The 25647-nt window shown below is 33.5% G+C and overlaps 1 protein-coding gene across 6 annotated transcripts in view; it reads right to left on the bottom strand.

Annotated features, from left to right (window-relative positions):
* spire1a (spire-type actin nucleation factor 1a) overlaps positions 1-25647 on the bottom strand; it is a 99845-nt gene that overhangs the window by 58164 nt on the left and 16034 nt on the right. For all 6 annotated transcript variants that reach the window (XM_056480353.1, XM_056480355.1, XM_056480357.1 and 3 more), the window contains exon 3: positions 462-695. In XM_056480353.1, the coding sequence (XP_056336328.1) occupies positions 462-695 (234 nt within the window). The remainder of the gene's footprint in view (positions 1-461; positions 696-25647) is intronic.

Below are 25647 nucleotides of genomic sequence, written 5' to 3'. Positions count from 1 at the left end.
TCCCTTTATTAATCAGGGGTCGCCACAGCGGAATGAACCGCCAACTTATCCAGCATATGTTTTATGCAGCGGACGCCCTTCCAGCTGCAAACCATCATTGGGAAACACCCATACTCCCATTCACACACATACATACACTACAGCCAATTTTAGCTTACCCAATTCATCTGTACCGCATGTCTTTGGACCAAAGTGGGAAACCGGAGCACCCTGAGGAAACTTACGTGATCACGGGGAGAACATGCAAACTCCACATAGAAAAATCAAACTGACCCAGCCGAGGCTCAAACCAGCGATCTTCTTGCTGTGAGGCGACAGCGCTACCCATTTTTATTTTATTTTATTTTATTTTATTTTAAGGACAGAAATGGGATTTAACTACATAAAAACAAGTATTGACCTGTATTGGGCAAACACCTTTTGTTAAATCACAGTTGGTGTCACGATCAGTCAATGCTTACAGAAATGATGTCCCGGTATCCGCGAACATTGGAAACTTCAGCGTTCTCCTCCTCTCCCTCATCCTCCTCCTCGGTGGCCTCGTATCCCTCATCAGGACAGTCTGTTTCTGTGTCCCCCATGTTGGTCATGAGGTCGATAAGTTGCTCCAGAGGAGGACTCAGTTCTCTCTCCTCGTGCTCCTTCAGGCCATAATCCAGAGCCTTATATATCATGATGCCCAGAGACTCAATGATCTGCAACAGAAACACACACATTCAACATTAACAATGGTGCTGTCACAATAATGGCATTTCTAACTTTACATTTAGTCATTGAAGAGATGCTTTTGTTCAACGTGACTTAAAATTGTGGAGGCATTTAAAGATTCAACAAGTAGAGGCAATGCTTACAAAAAGTGCTAGTTATACAAAAGAACTAACTGTTAGTGCTCAAAGAATAAAGTGCTAGAGTAAAGTCACAGTCACACTGCACTTTTCGCCCCATAGACTTCCATTCATATGTATGTGAATGCGACAGACAGGAAACACAAGCATGTTAAACACAAGTTCAAGCTTGACTGACCTGAACTCTGACCTGCACAAACACATCACGTGATTGCGTGAAACCAACCGAAGATTAAAACATGACCTCTCTGTCCAGAAATTTGAAATATGGAGCAATCGCCCACTTTTTTAACGTCTAACCATCTAGTTTAATCCTACCCCTTTTGCAGTGCTGTATGGCAAAATTTCACATGGTTAAACTCTAGTGTTACCATGGCTTAAGGACAGGGAAATGTTCTTTTTTTATAGAGAGAGAAGAGTGTTTCTACAGGTGGTTTGTCAGGCCCTTTCATAAAAGCACAATTCTTCTTTTTTTACCTTGATACCCTAAAAAATATCAATACGATACCATCAAGAAATATTCTTACAGAATTAATTCAAATGACAATATTTATGCATGTCTTGATTTAAACTAGGCAGTTGTTCTGATTTTTACTTTCCCTGCCAAAACCTTTACTGGACAAAAAAAAAGCAAAAAAAACCAAAACAAAAACAAAGAATAAAGGAGTGAAATAAAAATAAGAATAATTGTTTTGTTGTTGAATTGAACAATGTAACACTAATTAATAATGCTAAATACATTTCACAATATTCCAATTTTAGTATTAGAAATGAAACTACAAGTCTAGTATATATAAAGTTGTCATTGAAGGACCAATTGAACAGTCAGTAACAAATTAGGAAATTACAAACAACAACACAAATAAATTAAACAAAACAAGAATACAGATGCTTAACAGTTTTCAGGAATATCCCACAGTGAGTGTGTCTTCTGGTAATGTTATTGGCTGCTATGACTTTAATGTCTTTGGCTGCTATGAATTCATTTCATCCAAAACAGTTTACTTTCACTTTAGACATAACTGTCTGTATTTTGCAAATGTTCTCAGTAAAGCAGTTGCTGCAATCAGTAAATCTGCATATGGAGCAGCATTTACTACGCAGAGCCTTATTTCACTGACGAGCTACGCAAAATCACGTTCACAAATTGCAGTTGATTTACTTTAGCTTTCACACTGCTGGGTTGTGGCTGGAAGGGCATCCGCTGCGTAAAACATATGCTGGATAAGTTGGCGGTTCATTCCGCTGTGGCGATCCCAGATTAATAAAGGGATTACGCCGAAAAGAAAATGAATGAATGATTTAATTTAGCAATTACAATATTGAAGATAATCATTCTGTGATGAACTAAGAACTAAGACTGTGTTGCTGCTACATCTGAAAGCATGTGAAAATGCTACAGTCATTCAATAACGTTTTTACTCAAACTCGCTTCATAACTTCAGACAAGAGTTTGAAAGAAATCCTTCCTTGAGATATATCCATAGTCCTGAGATTATCTTCACAATCTACTTCAGTCAATAAAAGCAGTTAAATCTTCTGTTCATTCAACAACCGCTATGGGGATGTCCCAAACTTCTTTATGGATATTTGCCGATTTCGCATTAGAGCGCCTGCTGACCTTCAGACATAAAAATTGCAGCTTAGAATAAATGTCAATTGCAATTTCGATTGATCGTGTAGATCTACTATCTGTTGAAGCACAAATAAATGAAAAAGAGAACTCAGCATTTGTGCGTAGAGATAAAGAGATGCACAAACAGGGCGTCTACCCATTTTGCATGATGTTTAAACCAATAAAACCTTAAATGTACATGGAATTAGGAAATGAATGACTAAAAACTCTGAATTTAAGAAAAAAGAGAAACTGTGATGTACTGGACTATTGATGCTTCTGGCGAGTCTACTTGATGACCATAAAGTCATGACATCAGACACAACACGTGCTGTGACATCAAGCTCTGTTTTACAACCCTATCATGAGCACTGATAAAGGCATGAGAAACTCTGTCGATTAGGAGGGAAAGAGAGTCAACAAGCTCTTGATAAACCTCAGCCCAGTCTTATGACTCTCTGAGGCCTGCATGCTTTAATGCGGAGGGAATTCAGATGCTCAGATGGGACGAACGCTTTGCCTCAAATGAGGCTTGACGAGAAGACCCAGTCCAGCCAGAGCTGCATTTATGACATTTGTTGTAAATCTGAACATATTCTACACACTAAATCATGAACAAATTATTATAATAAACATTAATTAATGAACTATTGACATATGAAGTATACTAACAATTTTTTTTTTGAAGTAATCAAAATGAAATTTCAATTCTGACAAAAATATCAAATCAGACATTCTTTAACTATTTATATTAATTCATGAATGTACACTACCTGACAAAAGTCTTGTCGCCTATCTAAGTTTTAGGAACAACAAATAACAACTTCTAGTTGATCATTTGGTATCAGAAGTGGCTTATGTGAAAGATTACGCTAGATTATGGTTATTTTATATATGTATATATGTTTGTATATATGTATATATATATATATATATATATATGTATATGTATGTGTATATATATATATATATATATATATATATATATATATATATGTATATGTATATGTATATGTATATATATATATATATATATATATATATATATATATATATATATATATATATATATATATATTTATATTTATATATGTATATTTATATATATATAAAAATTGTAGCTAAATTAATTATAACAAATAATGAAACTACCAAAATCATCATCATCACACCTTCAAATACACCATATTTAACTATATAAAATAATATGAAGCCATGCACCAGTATTAGCCAGCGTGTGCCTGACTGTTTCTGGACACAAAGATATCATATGAGCCATCAAGTTCTTGATTGACCGGCCCAGTGCTGTTTTCTACCAATTCAATTCAATCAAGCCAGAGTGAGTTCAGGCCACAGGAGCGGATGCACTCGTGAGATGACCGAAAATCAGCCTGGGATTCACTCATATCAGGAGCTGGACACGAGCCGGCAGCCAACAGCCAATCAATTAAAGCCATCTAATACAATTGAGCTTCCAGAACAGTTCATGCAGCAAATTATATCATGCAATTAACCAAAGAGTGGTAAAAAAAACAGTGAGTGAAAGTTTTCAGACATAGGCTTTTTATAAAGCTTGCATTACGTAAACTTAAAATCTTTTGGCAGCTAATTGTCCGTCAAATATCTTAACAGAGATTTAAATTTCCTAATTCCTGCATCAGCATGTTCTAACAGGTGATATCGAATCGTGAAAGGTTTTTGTTTCATCGACTTTAAGACATGATGGAATTGTAAACTTACAATTATGTTTAGTCAATTAATCTAAACAAAACAAATTTAAATCTTTTGACCATAATTTTATTCAAATTAAACACTTGCACCTAGGCCTGTCACAATAATCAATATATCAACTTATCGCACAACACATGGACATGACCTCAATCATAGCAACAGTTAAGCTGATTGTGTAACATCTCTAGCTCTATTGGAGGTGTCAGTTTTAGTGTGATTAAAAAAACACTAGTATTTACTATAAATTACTATAGTATATTTTATGTGAGTGTGTGACAACTGAAAATACATCTTATCATATTATTATGTCTTTGCCAAACCGTATGTTTATGGTTGCATTAACACGTCTGTGCTAACATGTATGTCTGTGTAAAAAAAGATACGATGTAAAGATGTTAGTACTTCAAAGATGTTAGTACTTCAAAACTATACAGTTAAAGCTTTACTGTTAAAACAAAGGTGTATTAACGGTATACATTATTGAAATACAGTATTTTATCGTAAAAAATTTGAAATTACTTTCTGTTTTTACTGTATTTTTAACTGCACATTTTTTATATTATAAATGTTACAGTGAAAATTAGAAATTACTTTGTTTTTACCATATTTTTTACAGTAATTTTTTTTTATAATATAAATGTTACATAAAAAAATTTTATTACTTTTTTGTTTTTACCATAGATTTAACTGAAATTGTTTTATAATATATATGTTAAGGTAAAAATTTGAAATTACTTTGTTTTTACCGTATTTTTATATCAGTAATTTTTTAATAACATAAATGTTACAGTAAAAATTTGAAATTACTTTGTTTTTACCATCTTTTTAACAGTTATCTTTTTATAATATAAATGTTACAGTAAAAATTTTAAATTACTTTGTTCTTACCATATTTTAACAGTAATTTTTTATAACATAAATGTTACAGTAAAACCTTTGAAATTACTTTGTTTTTACCATATTTTTACCAGTAATTTTTTTATAATATAAATGTTACAATAAAAATTTGAAATTACTTTTTTGTTTTTACCGTAGATTTAACTGAAATTGTTTTATAATATATACGTTACGGTACAAATTTGAAATTACTTTGTTTTTACCGTATTTTTATATCAGTAATTTTTTATAACATAAATGTTACAGTAAAAATTTGAAATTACTTTTTTATTTTTACCGTAGATTTAACTGAAATTGTTTTCTAATATATACGTTACGGTAAAAATTTTAAATTACTTTGTTTTTACCGTATTTTTATATCAGTATTGTTTTAATAACATAAATGTTACAGTAAAAAAAAATAGAAATTACTTTGTTTTTAACATCTTTTTAACAGTTATCTTTTTATAATATAAATGTTACGGTAAAAATTTGAAATTACATTGTTCTTACCATATTTTAACAGAAATTGTTCATAATATAAATGTTACAGTAAAACCTTTGAAATTACTTTGTTTTTACCATATTTTTAACGGTAATTTTTTATAATATAATTGTTACAGTAAAACCATTGAAATTACTTTGTTTTTACCGTATTTTAACAGTATTTTTTTTATAATGTAAATGTTAGAGTAAAACCTTTGAAATTACTTTGTTTTTACCATAATTTTAACAGTATTTTTTTATAATATAAATGTTATGGTAAAAATTAGAAATGACTTTGTTTTTACCGTATTTTTAAAGGTGATTTTTTTACAATATAAATAATACTGTAAAAATTTGATTTTTTTTTTGTTTTTACTGTATTTTTTACGGTAAAACTATTATTTTTATATATAAATGTTACTGTAAAATGAGAAAGAAATTAATTGCATTTTAACAGTGAAATATATACATTTTTAAATACGTTACAGATTTTTTTTCTTACATGTTAAATCTAAATTACAGAGTCTTCACTAAATTCAAGCTGCTCGCATGATTGTTTAGAGACGGAGCTGCATTTAAACAAACATTACTCCTGCATTCTGTGCTCAAATGAATAAACATTCCGTGTAGCAGGAAAAAAAAGCACCAAATAGTTCCACTTTGAAACATAAACATTACATCACACATTTATCAAGCATGCGATCATTTTATCAAGGCAAAACTAACCATATCACAATAATCATCATTTTAACGCCCAGCCAAATAAGAAAGCAGGATCACTTTCGAAAGAGAACAAATACAGAAAATCTACATAGAGATTCACCCTCAGCCCTTTGTCAATAAACTAAAACTGAACTCCCATGTAATAGAGCATTAATTATGTTTATAAAGGAGGTTAAACGAAACGCCTTATCAGCCCTAGCATAAAAAAAAGAGTGTAATTATTGTTATATAAGAGAGTGTTCAAACAGATCAAGCTTCTGATGTCTCCAAAATATTTCCCCACTCGTAAATAAAGCAGCGAGATATATGTGAAGAGCTCATCTCTACATCAATATTGACTTGTGGATTTGCTGCAGTTCATATACCTGCTAATAACACACTGTGCTCCAGACGCTAATCCTTGTCATGAGGAAACAAATATTATAAGTGTCCTGCTCTTATGTAAGCTAATCCTCTGTGTACTACACTGCGCTAGAGCTCAGATATACAGACTCAGCCAAACCTGTGAGGGAGTCAAACACTGAGGGAAGTGTGTAACAGTTAGCATGGGCTCATTCATTACTAGCAGATGTAGTTGTTTGACAACATTTAGATTCTAGGAGTAGGCAGGGTGAGCAAAATATTGCATCAAGCTGGGAGAAATGTTATATGACTGGAATATGAATATAGGGAAAAAGGTAAGTAAAGTGCAAAAACAAAAGGATTAAAAAGGTGTGCGGTTTTACATAACTGGAATACGATTAAAGGTTAATAAAGTGTAAATCTGAATCTAAAGGTGTGCTAAATAAAATTGATAATTTTGTTGATTTCAATGTCGTCATTTACATTAATTTTTAATTAACATTTTTAAACATCATTTTTATTTATTTTTTTTTTTAATTTTAAACGATGTGCAAAATGAAATGTATTATTTTGTTAATGTCCATGTTGTCATTTTTATTTATTTATTTTTTTATTATTTACATTTTAAAACATAATTTTTATCTATTTATTTTTTATGTACATTTTAAAACAGTGTGCAAAATAAAATTGTATTTATTTTGTTCCTTTCCATGTCATAATTTTTATGTTACTTTCCTATTTTTTATTTACATGTTTAAATGTCATTTGTATTTAATTATTTTAAATTTTAAAATGGTGTGCAAAATAAATGTAATTATTTTGTTAATTTAATTGTCGTCATTTTTATAGTTGTTTTATTTACATTTTAAAACAGTGTGCAAAATAAAATAAAAATATTTTCAGTCATTATTTTTACTTTAATTATTTTACTTTTTTATTTACATTCTAAAACATTTTTATTATTTACATTTTAAAACGCTAAGCAACATAGAATAGTAATTATTTGTTCATTTCCGTATATCCATCATTTTTATATATTTTTTATTTACATTAAGTATTTTTTCTCTTTTTTACATTTTAAAATGGTGTGCAAAATAAACTGGTAATTATTTTGTTAATTGCCATGTCAATTTTTATTTTTATAATTTTTAATTATTATTATCAATTCATCGTTTTTATTAATTCATTTTTAATAAATTTTTATTTACTGAAAAGAAAATTCAGAAAGGCATAATTGTTATCATTTAATTCAACTGTATTTTTTATAATTTTCTTTTTTTATTATACAATTTTTTTATTTATTAAATTCATTATTTTACATAATGTAGCTGAAAAGGAAATTATTCTTAAAGTGACTCCAGCAATATTGTATCTCTATGCCATTATTGTTACAGCTGGAGTAAAAGTTATTCTTATAATGCTTTTTACTGTTTTTAATTTCTCATTCTCAGAAACATGCCGTCATGTTTCTTTATGCTCTAAAAGACCGCATCACTAACTCATTGTTTCATAGATGCCAATTAATTCCAACTTACTCAGGTGTGGTTAAAATGAACAATGCCTCAGAAATCCACCTCCGTTACACATCTGGGAGAGGCAAAGCTTTTACATTACATAAAGATACCAAAAAAGGAAGTTGTCATGATGATGCAGAAGCAGCCACAGCTCATCACCATCTGCTAAATAATGACGAGTAACTAACAGCCCTACAGCTCCATGTCATTGTTTTGCTTCTGAATACAGATAACAGATCCACTTGTGATAACCCACATTTCTACTGTGGTAAAACAGACAATAAGGCCTGTTTGTTTTGACCTGAACTCCCCATCTGCAGTACGAGTTCATGGAAAAACCAGAAACATCTGGAGTGGAAAAACAGGAAATTTGAGATAATATTTACAATTGCAAAGTGTATATTGAACAATCATTACAACCCCAGTACACCTTTGGTTATTAATATATTAATAATATAACATAACATAACATAATATAATATAATATAATATAATATAATATAATATAATATAATATAATATAATATAATATAATATAATATAATAATATAATATAATATAATAAACAGGTGAATTGGGAAGGCTAAATTGTCCGTAGTGTAAAAGTTTGGGTGAGTGTTTTTGGATGTTTCCCAGAGATGGGTTGCAGCTAGAAGAGCATCAGCTGTGTAAAACATGCTGGATAAGTTGGCGTTCATTCCGCTGGGGAACGAACCCCCAACCACTATTAATTCCCCAGATTAATAAAGTTAATAAGCCGAAAAGAAAATGAATAAATGAATAATATAAATTTTAATTATTTATTTTTATTTTATTATATTTCCTATTTTCTAATTTATTTGTATTTTTATTTTCATTTAGATTTTTTTCTTAATATAATTTTTATTTCAATTTATGTCATTTCGTCATTTTAGGTTTTTTACTTTATTTAAAATTCAATTATATTATAATTTAAATTCATTTTAATATTTGTTTTTATTTAATTTCCTTTTATTAATTTTTTTGTAATTTCAGAATAATTTCATCATCTTAAATACGTCACATCATTGCATTTCATTGAATACATATTTCATAATTTTAATTGACCAATTACAGATGCAAATTGCAGTGTGCTGCTGTAGAGTACTGTATTTTTGTGCTCATGTGCATGTAAACTCAGATATAGTGGAGGGTGTGACAGAACACAGAGTTCCTGCAGGCTGCAAGACAGAAGGAACACGGGACGACTCTCCCCACAGTTTCTCTACAGGCTTGTGACTCAGAAGGAATGAGGCAAGAATGAGAAAGAGACAGAGAGAGAGAGAGAGAGAGAGAGAGAGAGAAAGAAAGAGAGGGAGAGCAAACATCCTGACACAGTAACACATACAGGCCTAAATCCAGTCAGAAGCACATGACTTGAACTAGACTCACAGTATGTGATAGTCTGCGCTGATCAGCTCTAAATCATCATCTATTTCTAATAGTGTAGACTAAAGAAGTCTGAACTGCACAAACTCCTCTGACTGTAGGCTTGGCCAGTAATACAGCAATATGGTATACCTCGGGATCTAAAATAGCAACGTGTCAGTTTCAATACCGTTATACCGTCATAAAAACAATGCACTTATATAGGAGACAAGTATTAAATATTACATGTTATTTATTTAATGCCTAAAAATGCGTATGCGTAATTGTCATAACGGGACAGTCTGGAGGAGAGAGAGAGAGAGGTGAGGTAATATGGCGAGTCGTGCACCAAGTGACCTGGTATTGAAAAAGAACACAACCTCTGCAGTTTGCAAGTATTTCAGGTTTCGACCGAACGAAATATGTGAATGAGAGAGAGCGTGATGCTGTATGTCGCTTGTTTGGTGCTGTCTATGTGTGTGTGTGTGTGTGTGTGTGTGTGTGTTCGTGTGTATGCGCGTGAATGAGAGAGAGAGCGTGATGCTTTGCGTCGCTGGCTTGGTGCTGTCTAGGTGTGTGTGTGTGTGTGTGTGTGTGTGTGTGTGTGTGAATGAGAAAGATCTCTAATACAAACAAGACAAACAGTATATTCAGTTTGTGAATGGTTTAGACACAAGCCAACAGTTTGGTGACACTGTCTGAGCCTTACATCATAATTTTTTTTATTACGCACGGTAATACCATATAACAAGGTAAAATATGGAGGAGGTTTGATGGCATCAAGCCTACCAGTAAGCAAACAGTATCCGGAATATTCAAAAAATTCATCTGCACTGCTCCAGAAACAAACCCAAGACTTTTATGGCTTATACATCTTAAATTATGTCTCTTACTGAAAGTGATTCATTTTTCTTCGGCTTAGTCCCTTTATTCATCAGAGGTCGACACAGCGAAATGAACCACCAACTTATCCAGCATATGTTTAAACAGCGAATGCCCTTCCAGCTGCAACCCAGTACTGGGAAACACCCATACACTCTCATTTACACACTCATACATTACGGCCAATTTAGTTTATTCAATTCACCTAAAGCCCATGTCTTTGGACTGTGAAGGAGACCAGAGCACCATGAGGAAACCCACGCCAACACTGGGAGAACATGCAAACTCCACACAGAAATGCTAACTGACCCAGCCGGGACTCAAACCAGCAACATTCTTGCTACTACATATTTCAGTGAAAGCATCATTATATTATTCTTTTATTATATTAAGCCATATAAGTATTAATACAAGGGTTTCATTTAAAGGGAACATAAGCTGTGCCAAACTGTCCACATCCGACATGAAGCATAATAATCAATAGCAGAGCCTGAAACTGAGTCAAGTCACATTATGCAAAAGAGAGGAAAGGTTTGCGGGTTATTTATTTATAGATGACTGACCCTGCTCAGATGGATCATCTAAACGAGATGAGACAGGCTCTTCGACGGTGTTCATTTCACACCACTTATGTCAATTCACTAGGGTTTTTTGTGCTGATCAGAGTGCACACTTGGAAAGGATTCACATTTAAATCAAAGACAAATTTCTCATAAACACCAATGTGGAAACTCTTCATTAGTTGAAGCCTCTTGATACTATTGATTAAAGAGCCCCTATTATGGGTTTTTGAAAATGACCTTCCATGCAGTGTGTAACACAGCTGAGTGAAAAAAACATCCAGCTGAGGTTTAAACTGAAAGTGCGCCTTGTTTAAAACTATTGATTCTTTAGCGCAATAATTGATTCAGAGTCAAATAAACGAATCGAGTTGGGTTCAGATCTGTTGTTTGATCGCATCGACGTAGATCACCAAATATGTACTTCCAGTTCCGGTAAAATGTGCAACGCTTTCCCTCCACAAACTAGAGGAGGCGCGGGGGATCACGGGACTGATCATGACACAAAGAAGGCGATCACTGACAGATGGAGACTCTGTCATAAAAGGAATAAAGAGTTGAAGTTAATTTTCACAACAATACCGCAGTATAGCCAACCGCGTGCTGTTTGTTCCAGTCATTTTTCTGATTTTTGAAATAATAACCAACGCTGCAACTCGGGATTCATCAGCCATTTGCAATTGAAGGAGCAACAGAGACAATGAGACTTTGTCAGACTTTGACAGGGACTCTGTCAGTAACTGTTATAGTTTATATGGACCAGTTTCTTCTTCCTCCGGATCATAACATGCAAATGTAATTAAAATTGTTGGCTCGTTTTGTGTAGTTTGCAAAATATGTGTTTAATTGTGTGTTATAAGTTGTAATCGCCCCGCGAGGCTTGTAATCACGTATCTATTATAGATCAGTGCTTGTACTGTATCTCTCAGGTTGAATCTGTATGGGGCTACTCACATACCGCGTCCAAAACTATGTTAAAAGCGTGACACGTGCTTCTTCCTTTATCGATTTAAATGCATTTCTGAAGTGGCGATCCTCTGCTGTTTGCCTTTGCTATGGCCTCCATCAGCTGTTCCTCACACGCGGTGCGGTCAATTTTCAAAACAGTTCAACTTTTGCCACTGTGTGGATTAATACTGAATGTGTGTCATTGTTATTACTTGGGGTTAGGTTTAAGAGTAGGGTATATGCTGGTGTTTGACTGCATTGCTGCTCTGTAGCTACTGTAGCCGTGGTGGGCATTTTTTTTCCATCTCGTGCTAAACCCAGTTGAATAATACTGAACTAATACTCTAATACTGAAATGGTTGAGGCGTTTTAGAATGGCCAAAACAACATTTCAGATGTTTTACAGTGTGCTCAGCCTGCTGGTTTGTCCATTCACACACATTTTTATCATCACATGATCTCTTATAACAAAGTCACATGACCTTTTGTAATGCGCATACTGGAATTTGTTCGGTAAAAGTGTTTCCATCGCAGTTTATGCGCATCTTATTGAATATTAAGTTTATCCTACTCAAAGTTTATCCTACGGTCATAATAAATAAAAATATAGCTACAAATCACAACATTTTTTTGTTTGTCGCATGTAGTTAACCATTTTTGTGCTGTGGGTAAAAGATGTTTCAATCCAGCTACCACCGCAAGTATATTTCAAACCTGTGGGAAGCACTGAGCAGCCTAAAATGGATTTGATTTCATTAATTTATTAATATAATAATGGATAACAACACCATAAAAAACTGCTTTAAAAATATACAGTATTACTGGCAATTTTGGTTGCTGGCAATACTGTAAAAATGACAAGTGCACTTTAAATTAATAATTCCAATTGTGCAGTAAAACCTAAGCACTATAGTAATTGTAACATTACTGTAAATTATATTTAGATTTTATGTTTATAGTTTATATCTACTGGCAAAATATAGCTTATATTACTGGCAAAATTTATAAGTGCACTGTAAATTTTACAGAATTACTGGCAACCAAAATGGCCAGTAATACTGTATATTTTACAGCAATTTTTAACAGTCAACAGGAAATAAAATAAAACAGAATTTTGGGGAAAAATAAAAGACAAGTTTAATATAAGGCCCTACACAAGCCAATAGGAAACATACACAAACATCCCAAAGTACTTTCCAAACCATTTCTTTAGTAACATTTTATTACAGCTATTCATTCACCAGGTATTTCCCACAGTCTGAGTAATACAAATGAACTAGTATAAAAACACTGGTAAATCTCTGCTAATTTCCATCATGACCTTAGCAAACATTGCCAAGTGAACAGGTAAATCAGAGTTGTCTGCGTGGATTTGACTCTCTTCATAAGATGACAGAAATCAGTGATGCTGGAGGAAAAGAGGTCATCCATGAGAAACTGAGCTGACAGCAGCCAAAATCATCCAGCAACTTCATACACACATTGCAGCTCCACCACAAACAATATGAACAGCCTGGTTTGACCTCCGCAACAAGTTAACTTTGGGTACAGTTGAAGTCAAAAATTGTTTTATTTATTTATTTTTATTTTTATTTATTTACAACAAACAAACATTATTTATAATTAAACTATAAATCACTATTGATATAATCACTTTTTACTGGAGCAAAAAAATTCTCACAGTATTTCTGATAATATTTTTTCTTTTAAAGAAAGTCTTATTTGTTTTATTTCAGCTAGAATAAAAGCAGTTTTTAATTTTTTAAAAAACATTTTAAGGTCAATATTATTTGCCCCCTTAAGCAACATTTTTTTGATTGTCTACAGATCAAACCACTGTTATACATTGATTTGCCTAATGAACCTAGTTAGGCCTTTAAAATGCACTTTAAGCTGAATACTAGCATCTTGAAAATTTTCTAGTAAAATATTATGTACTGTCATCATTGAAAAAATAAAACAAAAATCAGAAATTAGTCAATGTTGAAAAAAATATTTCATTCATTAAACAAAAATGGGGGGGGGGAATATACAAGGGGGGCTAATAATTCAGGATGGGTATTAATGAGGACTTCAACTGTACTTTGGGATGATATTTCATTTAACTCACTATGTTCAGACTCAGTCAAATGTGGTTGTTTTCCTTTTTCCGAGCTCTATCCATCTCGCTCACGCTGTGCAAAACAAGGAAGACACAGGCTACTGTTCTCCGAGTCCTTCTCACATGACATCACTGCTCTGAGGCAAAGATGCTTCACCATTTTCCCAGCATCATATGGAGATGAGCCACTGGAGATGAGCAGAACAACGGCGTTCTTCTCTATTTTACACAAACTCTTGAGGATGCATTTCTAACCATGCATAAGCATCAAAATATATGTAAAAGGCCCTCAATCACATCTTGAGGAACTTGGATAGATGCTTAATGATCACATACAGATGTTAACAGTTCAATGAATTCCCTCTACCGCTGCATTCACCACCGCATTTGCAAACTGCTGTTACAGCTAAATTCATTCATTCATTCATTCATTTTCCTTCGGCTTAGTCGCGTTATATATCAGCAGTCGCCACAGCGGAATGAACCACCAACTTATGCAGAATATGTTTTACACAGCAGATGCCCTTCCAGCTGCAACCTAGTACTGGGAAACAGCCATACACTCTTACATTCGCACACATACACTACGGCCAATTTAGTTTGTTCAATTTATCTATACCCCATGTCTTTTGACCCAAGGAAACCCACCCCAAACACAAGGAGAACTCCACACAGAAATGCCAACTGACCGAAGCAGGGCTTGATCAAGTGACCTTCTTTTTTTTTAAAGTGACAGTGCTAACCACTGAGCCACCGTGCCACCCTTTACACCGAAATACATTTTAATAATCCTGTGGTGGCATCACACACAGCAGCGGTCCCTGTCACATGTATATGAATCAAATGAAGAGAGTTTGATTCTTTGTTTCAGCAATAGATAAACTACATCAATGAAGTGTGAAAGGAAAGTTTCCACTATACGCATCAGTATTAATAAATGTTTTTATGCGATAAACAGCATAGTCAACATTTGTAGTAGTTAAAAAAAATCATCAAAGTTGTCCTAAAACTATTAAACGATATCCATTCTTGTCTTAGGACTTTTTTCAAAACTTGGACTATTGTACAGTATATTGCTATATGAATTAGGGTTGGGCCGATAAATTATGTTATATCGAATCGCAATAAAATTTATGCAAAGAACAATGATAAACTGGGCATTTTTACTCTATATTGATCTATATAGATCGAACAGCTGAAATGCGCAACAATGGGAATCTAAAAGTGTGTTTATATTAGAGATGTACTAAATTTTCAGCCACCAAAAATTTATCGGCCGAAAATATGTTATGCCATTTAATGGACCCTCTACTTTTTGTGGCTTCAGTCATTGTTGGGATAATCTGTTAAATCTAGAAGCATTAACAACTTATATAGAAATATATATCGCTATCGTGTCAATATGGTAAATAATTATCTAGATTGCATTTTTGCTAAAATCGCACAGCCCTAATATAAATACAGTTTCATCAGAGAGTTATTGCTCTCTGAGCTCTGGAAAAGATTCATAATTTCAGATTCACCGGGATGAATTTGTGGAGATGTGCATATGCAAAATATATATTCATAACCCATATATATATATAAGGAATAAGGCATAAATTGGTGTCATAAAAATCACAAGTCTAATATGATTTAATGGTCAAAATGGTTGACTTATTGGTCAAATTGTAAATTATCTCTCCCTATTAAAAGAGTTTTAAACAAATATTGATTATCTGAAATCTGCAAAAATCCAATAATTCACTTCAATATTGTTGCTTGGCTCCCATGTTCAACTCAAAATAGTGCAGTACGTTGCAGTACATTTTTTGTTTTTCTTTCGCATACGACTACCAACCAGTTGAAGGGAACACAAAAAATCAGTGTCATATGCGATGTAAGGACACAAACTCCATTTCAGTGGCATTTAAGGACTGTGTCCCAGGAACATTGGGATCTCTGCGGTGGACTGGCACAGAGATGAACTGCTGAGAGTAAAAGAACTGACGACAAAACACTATGAGAAAGTGAATGAAACAGACAAAGCGCACGGTTACATAACAATCTGGGTTACATCCAGAGCCCCACAGCAAGGTGGACATTAGTTTCCTCAGATGAACACTGACTCACTGTCTCAAACACAGACTGACAGGGGGACGACTTGTGCTACTGTACCAACACAGGGACAAAATATCATTCCTATTCACCTCACACTGACCTCAATCAAGTTTCAAAGCGGAAATAAATGACAAAATCCCTGTGTGATTACCCCTATGCTGTAAACTGACATGTTTTTCAAAAATACAGTTTAAATGCTGTAAAAGAGTGCTCAGTTTCCTTTATTACACACATAATCAAGCACATGAAAGATTTATAAAGTTTTCAGTTTCTGCACTTTCATTTTAAGAGTGTATGAAATATATGATCTTCAACTACATGAACAAATGGACTTAAAAACTAAAATGACATTTTATTTGATGACATTATTTTACAACAGTTTCTAAAGATTAATGTTTTTAACTTTTATTTGATTAATGTTCAATTGTTTTGATCATAAATTTCTATCACTTTACAAATCCGGGAAAAAATGTTGATAAAAAACTTGATTGGACATGCCTTTAGATTATCACATCATTTCATTAAATCAATAAAATAGATCACAGACAAAACACTGTGGAACACTGGAAACATAAAACAGAATAAATAAAAAAATAAATAACTAAATAAACAAAATTAACTAACTAAATAAAACTTAATAAATAAACAAGTAAATAAATGAATGAATAAAAAAATAAACAAAAATAAATAAAAATAAATTAATTAAATGAAGTAAATAAATAAACAAAACTAACTAAATAAATAAAACTAAATAAATAAACTAAGTAAATAAATAAACAAGTAAATTAATGAATAAATAAAAAAATAAACAAAACTAACTAAATAAAAATAAATAAATAAATAAATTATTAAAATGAAGTAAATAAATAAATAAATAAATAAATAAATACCTAAATAAATAAATAAATACCTAAATAAATAAATAAATAAATAAATAAATAAATAAATAAAAATTCAGGGCCCCAAAATGTGAAATGTATAAGAAAAGTGATTTTTGGATTAATGAAAAACATTTTTGTATATATTTGTATATATATTTTTAGATTTTGTAAAAATGATAATTGTTTTTTGGATTAAGGAAAATATTTTCGTATTTGCATATTTTTTTGCACATTTTGCATATGTACTTTTGAATTAACAAATAATAAAATAACAAAACACATATTTTAGGGCAGTTTAACAAAAATGTTTAAAAGTGTTTTTAGATCGTATAGGCTTTAAGATTTCAATTACATGCATGCTTACAACTTTCCCATTAAACAGAGTCCAGAAATATTCAAATTGGGGGGTGGGGGGGGGGGGGGAATAAACCTAGAAAAAGTAAAACGGGAGTTCAAACGCTGTTTAAGAGAATTAATTTTCTATATATGTAATATACAATTAATATATAATATTTAAGTATAAGCCATCTAAAACTCTCTAAGCATCTAGTTCTGTAGCTGCAGTCACTCTCAGCACGGCAGAGAGAAAAAGAGAGTATCAAAGAAGGAGCAAGTAAAGATGTCACCGAGTCCCTGTGAGCTCCATCTATCAGGCGATCTGAGCGAGACAAGCTTTTTTTTTTTTTTTTTTTTAAGCCTAAACCCATTCATCTCACTTTGCTTTCCTCTGGGAAAGAATGCGGTAACTTTATGAGGTTGCTTCATTGCCAAAACAAGCACAAATCTCATCATCTTCTCTTCAAAGCCATTCACTTGGTTAATTAACCATTCTCTTACAGAAACTACAGATTAGAGACACACAAACCTGTGATTCAAATCGTTCTATATTATATTGGGGAAATTCAGCAGTGTTTGTTTAATTTAAGTAACATTTTGAAATCTTAAAACAATCTAACACTGTAAGGGCCATAAATAACTCAAGGTGTGCATGCATGCTTGGTTTATTATGTGAAATTGTCCAAATATTGATATATCAGTTCTTGGTTCATAAGTCATGTATATAAAGGATGAAGTTTACGAAATGTGAAGAATGAAACTGATTCCATCACAGTCTAGACTGGACTTCACACATCACTGCATTACATCACACGCTTCAGTGACCTTCATCAGCACCACAAACACAACAACACGGCATTGTCTTATACAATAGTGTATTTATGCTTTGTTACAACTAAAATATGAAATGTGATCAAAGACATTTATTATTGTTAATAATAACAACAAAAACAACAACAGCAATAATAACAAAAAACAACTTAAAATTGATTTAATAATAGTTTGTATATTTAATAATATTAAATGATATTTACTTATCAGATTAAATATTTTGAATATTGACAGAATATTGAACAGATTAAAACAAACGCTACTTCACTGACAGCAATAATAAAAAATAATAAATGTAACAATTTCATATTTTATGCTACAATATGCAGTATAATTTATATAAGAGTACTATATGGCTCGTTTCCACTGACTGGTACAGTACGGTACAGTAGAGGGTCGGTATGGGCCACCTTTATCAGGCTTGCGTTTCCACTACCAAGGGTACCCTTTTGGTGTGCGTGGTGTACGACAGAGAGTTTTAGTCGACGTCATTCTCGCTCGAATAAATGTTTACAGTAAAGCCGTACAGGTCATTCACAAATCATATGAGAAGCACAAAACAGATGCTTTACACACATAAATACTTCATTACTACACTGTAAAAAATGGCCGTGATTTCAACAGTAAAAATGCTACAGTAAAAATCCGTAACCTGGTTAACAGTATGTTTCCTTAATATATACGGCGAATAACCGTAAATTGACATTCCCAGAATTCCCTGCAGGGCACATCACTTTGTATGCTTTTTGTTGACACTACTATGGATCTTTTTATTTGTTTTCCCATCAGTTATGTACATTAGAGATTTATGTTACATCTAATGCTGATAAACAATGTTTATTTCAGGAATTAAATTAAGCGTGTTACCATACTGGTGTTTAGTAGCTGTGTGAATGACACTGAGCACCTTCTGTACACTGATACACTCTTCTGCTTGTGGGAAAAGTTATTTGTGATGAGCATTGGTTCGTTATGTAACTTTCTCATCACCACCTGCATATGGCTGTGTTAACGTGTCTAACTGTGTAACAAAAGATGTGTAGATGTTGGTAATTCAAAATACAGACATATTACCTCTATAAATTAATAAAATACGGTAGTTTACCGTAAAAATTAGAAGTTACTTTTACGGTTTGTACCGTATTTTTAACTGTGAAGTACTGGCAACCACAGCTGCCGTTTTTTTACCGTAAATTTTACGGATTTATTTTTTACAGTGTAATACTTCATTACTCTTCTTTCTATGAATATGATTTGATTATAACTGCAGATCAATGACTGCGAAATAGCCTACGTCTCCAATTTTATTAAATAAATAAATAAATAAATGCAACATACATGAACACATACAGCCCCTTACAGTCTCCGATGTGTTACCAATTACAGAAAAACTACACACAGCACACATTCAGTCCTTACTTGAGTTCAAAAACAACAAGAAATATAGCCCACAGTCAGAGCAGACCTCTCATCTGTGTCTGTAATCTTCACCAGCACATGTAACCTCTGTTAGAGAGTAATTCTGTCATTCCCAGTTCATAATAGTCCAAACGACGATGAAGTGGCAGTTTGTTCATGATTTAGGTTGTTGAAACAGTTTGCTCCTGTGTTTTGTCGGGCTTCTCTTTTTTTCGCGCTTTGCTCTCACGTTTGTCCTTTTCTTTTCTGAAAGGATCAGACGTCGAAGACACTTCAATAATCACACACACGTTATTATTATCAGCTCGTTATATCGTCAAGTTCGCTATATCAAATATAGACGCGATCGCAAGCTCCTTGGAGAAAGCGAAAACCACTTGCACTTTTAGACTGCCTTGTAAATCAACAACAGGACACGGCAGATTTTGTTCTTCTTGGCTTTGTGGCTGTACATCAAGACAACAACAAGGTTTGTTTGAGCTCGGGAAATCCATGGCTCGTTATTATATGCATATAGTATTTGGATGTAATGTCTCAGCTCTGTATTAAAAATAGTGATGTGACGTTGTGCGCCGAGGCTTCGAAGCATGTATCAAAAAAACGATAAATCTCGCAGTGAAGCAGTGTACCGGAGCTTGATTCGTTTTGCCATCATCACGTGATCATTGACGTCCGAAGCTTAATTTTCGCCTATACGTGACTGCTTCGAATTTTGATTCAAAGCTTTAAACACCTTTAGGTTAGTAAAGTGTATAGAGAGAGATTAGGCGTCGATTACATACATTTCTAATGTTTCAAAGCACTGCACTGGTCCCACACTCCAGTAATTAAACTAAAATACAATGGTAATTTATAGTAAAAAGCTTTTGAACCATACTAAAGTGTATTAGCGTATTTTTTTCACAACTATCTTTAAAGAAAACCACTGCATATCATAATATAGTGTTTAATGGGGGCCAGCTGGTAAGCGCAACCTGAAAGCATTACTCCTTAGAGCATTCGCCTCCCATGCAGGAATTGCTGGTTCGATCCCCGCTTGGAATGGGACTAGTTGTAATATGATAAATGTAAATACTTTTGAATACCTTGGATTTAACTACAGTCATCGGTCGTGTAATGTAACAATCCTTATGTGTAAAAACTAGAGTAATTTGTTTATATTACTGTTGTTGTACTACATGAAAGAGTTGGTCAGTTGTGAACATTTGACATTATTGCAACACAGTGCTTTCCCACACTCTAACCAGAAGAGGTCCTCATCGAGCACTGATTCAGAAAGCTTCGAGTAACGAATCTTTTTCCGATACAATTGAGTCGAGCGCTTCACTGGTTCAGAAAGCTTCATTTCACCACCACTAAATAAAAACATGGCGGTAACTTTGTTTTCATTCTGGCTAGCTCCACGAGATCGTGACGCATCTCTGTAACCAATCAGCGTTCAGCTACGCGTGTAGCTCCACCTTTTGGTAACCCTTTTCGGTGTTTGGTACCCTTTCAAAACTTTTTAGCTCTGCTGCTAGTTTGTGATTAATCCTACAATACCAACCAGAATTATATTTAAAGTTAAGCAACACCAATATAAAAGTATAGGCAAGTAAAATGTCAGCCAAAGGTGTCAAGAAAGAGAAGAAACAGACAAAAAAATGAAGATGAATATTCCGAGGGTAAAGAAACTAGTGGCAGCTGGAGACGGCCCTGTTGAAGATGATGACGATGTAGTAACTTCGGGTGGAAATAACCAGAATAAGATATTATGAAAGCCGTAATGACCTTGAAAAGTGGACTTCATAAGAAAATTGATGGAGTCTAAGCAACAATTACAAACATAAGTAAGGAGATAAAGGAATGCACAAGGCGAATAGCACAAGCGGAGCAACGCATTTCAGATGCTGAAGATACCATCAGTGGGCTGGATATACAGAGTGAGCACGTTGGAAAATACTATAGTATATAGATATTTATAACACTACATATAATACTAGTCAGAATATTTTCAACAATCTTCATCAATTAAAAATGCACTGGCAAATGTTCAAACTAACATTAATTAAAACACTATAGAAGTACATTTTATTGATAGAATTTAATTGATCGTTTCGGTTAAATTATATATTTGAACAAATGTGACCTTACTATAAATTATGAGAGAAAGGGTGATTACGTAATTATCAGGACAGGCCCAAACAAATGGGTCAAAAACAAGTCTTTATTCATGGTTCTGTAACTGTGTGAACCAGCTGAGTTACAGATAATCGGAGCAAGCGCAAGACAATGTCCTAAATAAGAACATCTCGTTTCTTGGGGCTTATTACGTGTGTAAAAAATGATGGTTGTGCGTAAATTGGCTCTAAATGCGAATGGGAAAATTATGGTTGTGCGTCAAGGCTGTATGTGACCGAGCTGAAGTACTCACACATTTTACCTCATCCTTACACGCAAACACACAGATACACACAGTCAGCTGAGACTGGAAAGTTATGCAGTGAGGTGAAAGAAACAGGCTTTGTGCAGTGATAAAGACAACCTCCGGGGATTAAACCACGAGAGCATCTAGACTACAACTAACAAATGAGCTCTCCAATAAAAAAATGAATGAGGGATGAGGTGTTTTCAGAATAGGATTGTTAAATACCTGATTGGGTTTGAAGTATTCTGCGAATTTACAGCTGTCTCAACAGGTGTTTAATAGACTTCCAACATTCAACCCCATCACACAAAGCATGTCTAAAGCTCAGTGTTCCTCATTCAATATTTTTATAAGGCTGTGCATTTGACTGTGCTATTTAAAGGTTCAAGAAACCCTCAAGTACTTTTTTTGAGATTTTAACAGATTTGTGTGTGTTGAGCATCATTTAAGACAATGTTAGCACTTGTTAGCTTTAATTGTGGGGAAACCTGGATAATTTTGAGCTTTTGTCAGCTAATTTCATCTTCTGGGTTTAAAATAATTTCTGAGGCGAGATCAAAATAGGTGACGTAGTGCGAATCTGCTAGTGGAGTGATGATGCGTCAGTTTCTCATTGCGGACGTTTTTGCTATTTCTGTGGACAATTTTGGTAAAAATCTGCGGATATCTGCGGAATTATTTTGGGAGTATCAAAACTAAAACCTTAATATGTGAAATAAAACATAATATCTTTATAACTTTTATTTAATGTTTAAAACGCAAATCCAATTAGATTCATTTGTTTATTTGGTAAACAAACAAGTCTCATATAATATCTCTACTAAAAGACAGAAAAAATGACTGTACAAACTGGATTGTACATAAATCAGATGAACATTTTCATATTACTATATATATTAGTATAATAATAATATTATATTGATTTAACAAATTGTAGTTATGTGTATATGAAATTACGAATAACAAATGTAGCAGAACATTAAATTCCTGTTTATTTTTTTGCATTTTAACCTTGTAAACTTATGGCCATTATGAAGCATTTTTTGACAAAATTCTAAGGTAGACTTGAACCGAAAGAGGGGATTTCATGACCCTTTAAAAGCATCCACAAAGACAGGCACTAGACACCTAGTGCCCTAAAAAACAATCATCCACAAAAAAAAAAAAATAAATCAGTACACAAGTGGACTGGGTAATAGGAAGAATAGCAATGAGCAATTATTCAAAATGCATCTAATTATCTAATTGATTTAATCTTTGTTGAGGACCATATTGTGTCGATGGAAAACTGCTCCAAAAGGTAAACATTATGTTTGTCATCAAACTGGAGTAAGACTGAACCAAAAGTGCGTTAGGAAGTCAGTAGAGGTGAACTTTGGAGGACGTTTTCTGCAGCTGGAGTTCATCAGAAGATCCTGCATTCACAGCCAAACAGCCAGCAAATTTCACACAGGACAATAGCTATATGTTTCCATCCAGTGAATTAAATTTATGTGCAAAACTGGAATATCGCATCAAAGATGTGCAAATAAAGCAGCGTTTCCATCCAACAAGTCAAAGAGAACAAAACCGTCACTTCCTGATTAACTGGCACCAAATATCAACAGTAAAAACGGAATTTGCTGTGGTAGGAGAAGTTGCGTCAATCTTTTCTTTATTTAATAAATGACTAGCGCCTAAGACAATACGCCGACACACAATGAACGTGTGGTGGTGTTTGAAGGCCTGAGATGCGGAGCACAGACAGTTCTGGAGGTAATTCTTAATATAAAAACACTAATACTGAGATGATTAAGGCGTTTTAGAATGGCCAAAACAACATTTCAGATGTTTTACAGTGTGCTCAGCCTACTGGTTTGTCCATTCACACACATTTTTATCATCACATGATCTCTTATAACAAAATCACATGACTTTTCATGCACATACTGAAATTTGTTCGATAAAAGTGTTTCCATTGTACTACATGCGCATTTTTTCTTATCAAATAAAAAGTTTGTGCTACTCAGTTATGCGCATTCGTATTTTATGTGCATCTTGGCATTTCCATCAATCGATTATTTATGCGCATATAAGCAGCATAGCGCATAGGCAGTTACTTGAAGCTAAAAACACTGAAGTAATGAAATGGCAGCCCAGAGACCTGATGTAAACCTGATTGAAAATCTCTAGATGGAAAATCCTTGGCAACAGAGGTGTAGTCACTGAAATGAATACTAAAAACGAGATGATCAAGATCACAGCAAAGCAATGTGAGAGACTAGTGATGACCAGTGAGAGACTGCGCTATAAGGAATTTAATGACAAAAAGTTGAGACAACAAACATTTTTATGTTGATTTAACTTATTTTAATAAGCCAATCAGATTTCACCAAAAAAATTGTGTCTAAAAGTTATACAAAATTGATCTTAATATTTTAGTCAGTTTGATTGATGCAAGTTGAGTTGATTAGAAAAGTTAATGTGATTGAACTAAAATACTGTGTAGTGATGTGCTGTGAGAGACTAGTGGTGTCTGTGGCTGCAGAAGTCATTTAAGCAGGGCACTGTAAACCAACTACCCTTTTTTTTTTTTTTTTTTTACTTTTTTCTTATACTCTGTTCAACCAGCATGGTACAGCCATGGCGAACAAGGAAGATTACATTATTTCTAAACAAATCAAGTGTTCATTTCTGTATTATAGATATATCGTAGCTCTATAACTTCTTAAAAGAATGCTTCAGGCTTAACAGTAGTATCTCACTCAAGACAGGTATATGACCTGTAGCGTTAAGAAACTCTCATTAAGAGGTCTGATAATCCCCTTTTAGCCACTGACTGAATCTTGGGCTTAATCGTCTTGGTCTCTGCACCTTTGAGGAAGAAAACACGGTGATCCTTATAAATTTACAATGAGCTGCCAAGATAGCTATCAGTCAAAAATCAACCTCAAAATCTTTTTTCCCTTTATGCTTGTCAGTAAAAAAAAACATTTTAATGATTGGTTGGTGAATGTGAATCCGTGAATGAGAAGGAACTTGGAAACCCAGTCTGATTTTGATGGAGTGGGTTTGTTTTTAGCTGAAGGTCCCTGGTGAGAAGCCAAGGCATCTAAATGTGATTACTATTCTCCTATTTATAAAGCATTTGAGTCCTGCCAGTAGTACTGAGTTAATGGGGAAAAGTGGGTCAGCTTGTTTCATTTTGTCGCAGGAACTGCCAAAGGCCAGAGAGGGCCGGATGGAGTCCAACAGAGCACCCTTCCCCAATCAACACCACTTTGAGGATGGATCAATATGATTCGGGATTGACAAATCACGCTTAACTGTTTACTAATGATAAATAACTTACAGGTCACTTTAACAGACAGATTATGGATGTGTGTGAAAGCTGAATATATGTTGCATCATGACATGCTGTATATGAGTTCTCTCCATCTGAATGTTTTTTAAGGCAGCAGAACAGATTTGACCATCGCTGGGTCAGTGACATTAGGCCAATGTTGCTACTGATTAACAAAATGAATTTCAAAAATACATAAATAAAGCTAAAATAAAATTTACATTTTACAAAGAAAATTAAATACTTAAAAAAATTCAAATGAAGCCCAGATACAATCCTTAGTATGCTGTTGTAACCCAGAATACACAGCAAAATGGAAAGACCTGGATACTGCACAAACTG

Source organism: Danio aesculapii, chromosome 19 (genome assembly GCF_903798145.1).
Source record: "Danio aesculapii chromosome 19, fDanAes4.1, whole genome shotgun sequence".
In the NCBI taxonomy this organism is placed as follows: Eukaryota; Metazoa; Chordata; class Actinopteri; order Cypriniformes; family Danionidae; genus Danio; species Danio aesculapii.
Note: the sequence above shows the minus strand (reverse complement) of the source record. Positions and strands in the feature narration are given on the sequence as shown.